The sequence below is a fragment of the Octopus bimaculoides genome, chromosome 17 (assembly GCF_001194135.2).
Source record: "Octopus bimaculoides isolate UCB-OBI-ISO-001 chromosome 17, ASM119413v2, whole genome shotgun sequence".
Taxonomy (NCBI): domain Eukaryota; kingdom Metazoa; phylum Mollusca; class Cephalopoda; order Octopoda; family Octopodidae; genus Octopus; species Octopus bimaculoides.
The window spans coordinates 29,069,737-29,074,766 of NC_068997.1; the positions used below are offsets into that span (position 1 = coordinate 29,069,737).

The following is a 5,030-nucleotide window of genomic DNA, read 5'->3' on the forward strand; positions in this document are numbered from 1 at the left end:
ATATATATACATATATATATATAATAATTAAAGAAAATAGAATCGTGATCGGAATGCATTTTATCTTTTGCTTTTATCTCCACCACTCCTCCACCTTTTATCTAAATGCTTGGTAACGAATGAATATCTTTTATCTTTTACTTGTTTCAATCATTAGACAGCAGCCATGCTAAGGCACCACCTTTAAACATTTTCTAGTCAAACAAATTGACCCCAATAGTTATTTTATTAGTTTCTTTTGCTGAACCATCTACCAAATCCACTCACAAGGTTTTGGTTGGCCCAAGGCTATAGCAGAAGACATTTGCCCAAGGTACCACGCAGTGGGACTGAACGTGGAACCACACGGTTGGGAAGCAAGATTTTTACCCGCAAGATGTTTTACAATGAATAACAAACAACAAGTCATACTGCTGCTTATCTAGATAAGGTGAGAAAAGTATGCATGCATAATTTGCAAGCTATATTGGACCTCAGATGTCAAAAACATGAGAAACATAAGAAAATCATATTACATAAGTTAGTAACAATCCCTATTCTGAATGATGAAATTCAGGAAGACATCCTCATCATCACCTTTTAATGGTCATCTTTCATTCTGGCATTGATTGGACAATTGACAGGACCTGAAGGGTCTGAGGTCTGCACTGTGCTTCGAAGTCTGCTTTAACAAGGTTTCTATTGCTGAATGCCCTTCCTAATGCCAACCACTTTGCAAAGTGTTCTGGGTGCTTTGTTCATGGCAGCAGCACTAGTGAGGTCACTGATGGTCAAAAGATGACTGACCAATAAATATTGTCTTGACATTGCATGATGGTTGCAAACGAGTGTCACCAAGATGCAAGCAGCATCTTTGATTTCCAATCTTCCATGAAAAACATGTCTGGCCATGAGGAAATATTACCTCACTCAGAAACAAGTGAGGGTTGGTGACAGAAAAAGCATCCAGCTGTAGAAGATCTGCCACAATGAATTTCATCTAAACCATGCACGAAAAAATGGTCATTAGAAGAAGAATGGTGGTGGTGGTGGTGGTGATGGGGACATTAGGAGAGAGGTATGTTATTATTCTACTAGCCTCGTTAAATTAGTTGCAAACATACTAATTACAATCAACATGAGTGACTGGTGTAAAATATCACTTTTAACAATCTATATATATTATAAATAATTGACTTTATAAACACCACCTAATTCTATTATAGGACAATATTTGTTTAAAAAAAACAATCACAATTGAAAATTAAAAACAAAAGACCTCAATGTTAACAAAATGATTATTTCCAAATAACAAGTTCAAAGTTTAACATAGGTAGAAAAGTTAATGAGTCAGACCAAAGTCAAAGATAAATTTATAAGAATTAAAATAAAATCAAATAAAATCCATGAAGTAGTTTATTAATTTACCAAATAGTGGAACCGGTGCCAGAGCCAAAATCAAAAACATTTCTTGGTATATAATCTGGAACTCGCTTTACAATCTGTGGGACATAAATAAAATCAGACAACTGCTTTAAAATTTAAAGAGTTTAAAGTAATAAATGGCAGACATTAATAATAATAATAATAATAATCCTTTCTATTATAGGCACAAGGCCTGAAATCCAGGGGAGGGAGATAGTCGATTACATCACCCCCAGTGTTTCACTGATATCTAATTCATCAACCTCGAAAGGATGAAAGGTAAGTCAACCTTGGTGGAATTTGAACTCAGAATGTAGCAGCAAACAAAATACCACTAAGCATTTCGCCCGGCATGCTAACGACTCTGCCAGTTCGCCACCTTAGAATCTTAGAATAATAAATAACAATAATAGTAATGATAATTCTTTCTACTATAGGCACAAACCTGGAATTTGAGGGGAGGGAGGTAGTCAATTACATCAACTCCAGTATCTGACTGGCACTTAATTTATCAATCCCACAAAGAAGAAAAATCGACCTCGGTGGAATTTGAATTCAGAACATAAAGATGGATGAAATGCCACTTAACATTTTACCCAGCATGCTAACAATTCTGCTAGCTCACCACCTTATTATTATTATTATTATTATTATTATTAATAATAATAATAATAATAATAATATAAGCAAATCACAGTCATTGAAATTTTTCCACATGAGTTCTGCCTTTTGATCTTGGTTAAACCATAAAAATGCTTAATCCATACATACCTCATCGAGACACAGAAGAATTGCTGAGTAATTTGCGGGCATACGACTAACCATATACAGAAAGCTTTTATATGCATCATACCTGTAAGAGACAAATTAAGTTTCAATATATGATAGAAAAACCGTTGACAAGGTTTCTTCAATGTGGTTTTCTTTAAAAAGAATTTGTTAGTGGAGTGGTGTTACAGAATACACAAATAAAAATAACAGAAAGTGTTTTGGGAACATTTGAAAGCACAGTAGGGTTACATACTTAATACTCTGCCAGTTATATGTTTGTTCCTTCATTAAATAAATAATTTTTTGCTGCAACTTTTTCTCCAGAACATCTTCATTCAAGTTCTGCATCTCTAAAGATAAGCAAAAAAGTAATAATTAGAAGAAGGTTGATAAACATCAATAATTCTAGCAGGAAATATATATATATATATCATCATCATCATCATCGTCGTCGTCATCATTTAACGTCCGCTTTCCATGCTAGCATGGGTTGGACGATTTGACTGAGGACTGGTGAACCAGATGGTACACCAGGCTCCAATCTGATTTTGCAGAGTTTCTACAGCTGGATGCCCTTCCCAACACCAACCACTCAGAGAGTGTAGTGGGTGCTTTTACATACCTCCGTCATGAGATACTGGCAACGGCCACGCTCGAAATGGTGTATTTTACGTGCCACCTGCACAAGGACCAGTCCAGCGGTACTGGCAACAAACTCACTCGAATGTCTATATATATTTATATAGCATTTGAACTTAGAACATAAAGACAGACAAAATGCTGCTAAGCATTTTGACTGACATGTTAACAATTCCGATAGCTTGCCACCTTATGGAAAAGGCTGATATTACAATTTTAGGCTAAAAAAATCTTTCAATATCTTACTGCTTTTTTCCAAAACTTTGGCAGATATTTCTTTCAACTTCTTTTTCTTTTCATTTATTTCAATTGGTACTTGTCTTGCCCATAGAGATCGGGCAAAACTTTCAGAAGCCGCTACAAGATTTTTCAGAGGATATTCTGTCAAAACAGATGAAAATAATTTTTTTAATTTGCAACAATAAAAACAATTCATAATTTAAACAAGAAATTTATATATTTTTTTTAATGTAGTATATAATAATAATAGTAATAATAATATATTATAATTACTATTATTATTATTATATACTACATTAAAAAAAAATCAAAATAAAATTAATCTACATGAATTTGGTTAGTTGTTTTATAGCAGCTGTTACAGATTTTCACAGTATCATCATCATCATCATCACCACCGTCATTTAATGTTCTCCTTCCATGCTGGCATGGGTTGAACAGTTTGAAAGCAGCTGGCAAGCCAGAGGATTGCACCAAGCTCTAATGACTGGCATGGTTTCTACAGCTGGATACCCTTCATAAGGTCAGCTGTTTTATAAAGTGTACTGGGTGCTTCTAGCATGGCTATGGCACTAGTGAAGTCACCAAGTAACTTGCAAGACAAGAAAGACTATTCAGGTGATGCAGAGGTAGTGCTGATGGAGGTGGCTTTAAACTCAATGATGAGGGGTTAAAGTATGTTAGAGGAACAGAAACAGAGATGTCTGGGTGTAGGAGAGTTACATGGTTACCACTTTTTATAGAAACACTAATTACATGCATGCATCGTCATCGTCGTCTGTTTTCCATGCTGCCATGGGTTGGATGGTGTGACAGGATCTGACAACCTGCAGTTCTATGTTGAGCTCCAATGTCACCTTTGACATGGTTTCTATGGCTGGATGCCTTTCCTAATGCCAACCACTTTACAGAGTGTACTGGGACCTTTCTTATGCCATTGGCACTGGAGACGTTGCCAAATAACTTGCAAGACAGAAAAAGGAGAAGGAAAAACAAGGAAACAAACTCCCACGACCAAGTGGAGAGGATTTGAGACAGGGGTGGGGCTTTATAACAGGTTTTGAAAGGCTAAAATATGATAGAAGAACAAGCACAATTTTATCAATCTTTGTTTTCTTATTCACATCAATCTTTAACTTCAGCTTTTCAAAAATAAACTTGATTCATTTCTCACGTTCTACCATTCAATTTATAATTTAATTCTATTCTATTCTAATTAACTCTTATTTAATTCCATTCATGTATTTCAAATTTGCAAAGAAATGCAAACATTATTGAAAATTATCAAGGTTCCATGTCTCTTTTGGCATGGTTTCTATGGCTGGATGCCCTTCCTAACACCAACCATTTTACCAAGTGTACTGGAGGCACATGGCCGAGTGGTTAGAGCAGCAGACTCACGGTCGAGGGATCACAGGTCGAATCTCAGACTGGGCAATGTATGTGTTTATGAGTGAAACACCTAAGCTCCATGTGGCTCCAGCAGAAGGTAATGGTGAACTTCTGCTGATTCTTTTGCCACAACTTTCTCTCACTCTTTCCTCCTGCATCTAGCAGCTCACCTGTGATGGACTGGTGTCCCATCCAGGTGGGGAACCTATATGCCAATGAAACCGGGAAACCAGCCCTTATGAGCCAGGTATGGCTCGAGAAGGAAGAAACAACAGCTAGGGGCTTTTATGTGGCACTGGCATGGGCAATTCTAAATGGCACCAGCACAGGTATTTCATATGTGGCTCCAGCACCCACAAGCGCACAAGATTAGAAATGCTCAGCTGAAGAAGGATGCAAGGGGTTTATGCCTGTATGCAGAGGCAACCATGATTTTACTTAGTTTGACATGTCTTCTAAAGCACAGCAAACTGCCAGGAGTCTTGGTCCCCTCTTGTCTCCTCTGTGAGGTCCATTGTCTGAAGATCCTTTCTCACCACTTTGTCCCAAATCTTCCTGGGTCTACTCCTTCCACATGTTCCCTC

At 36.9% G+C, this 5,030-nt stretch overlaps 1 protein-coding gene across 1 annotated transcript in view; it reads right to left on the minus strand.

Moving 5' to 3' along the window:
- The window catches only part of LOC106878395 (methyltransferase-like protein 17, mitochondrial), a 14,534-nt gene that overhangs the window by 8,834 nt on the left and 670 nt on the right, over nt 1–5,030 (minus strand). Inside the window, exons 2-5 of the mRNA XM_014927590.2 lie at nt 3,061–3,195; nt 2,429–2,525; nt 2,176–2,257; nt 1,408–1,481 (exon numbers count right to left, since the gene is read on the minus strand). Of these exons, the coding sequence (XP_014783076.1) occupies nt 1,408–1,481; nt 2,176–2,257; nt 2,429–2,525; nt 3,061–3,195 (388 nt within the window). The remainder of the gene's footprint in view (nt 1–1,407; nt 1,482–2,175; nt 2,258–2,428; nt 2,526–3,060; nt 3,196–5,030) is intronic.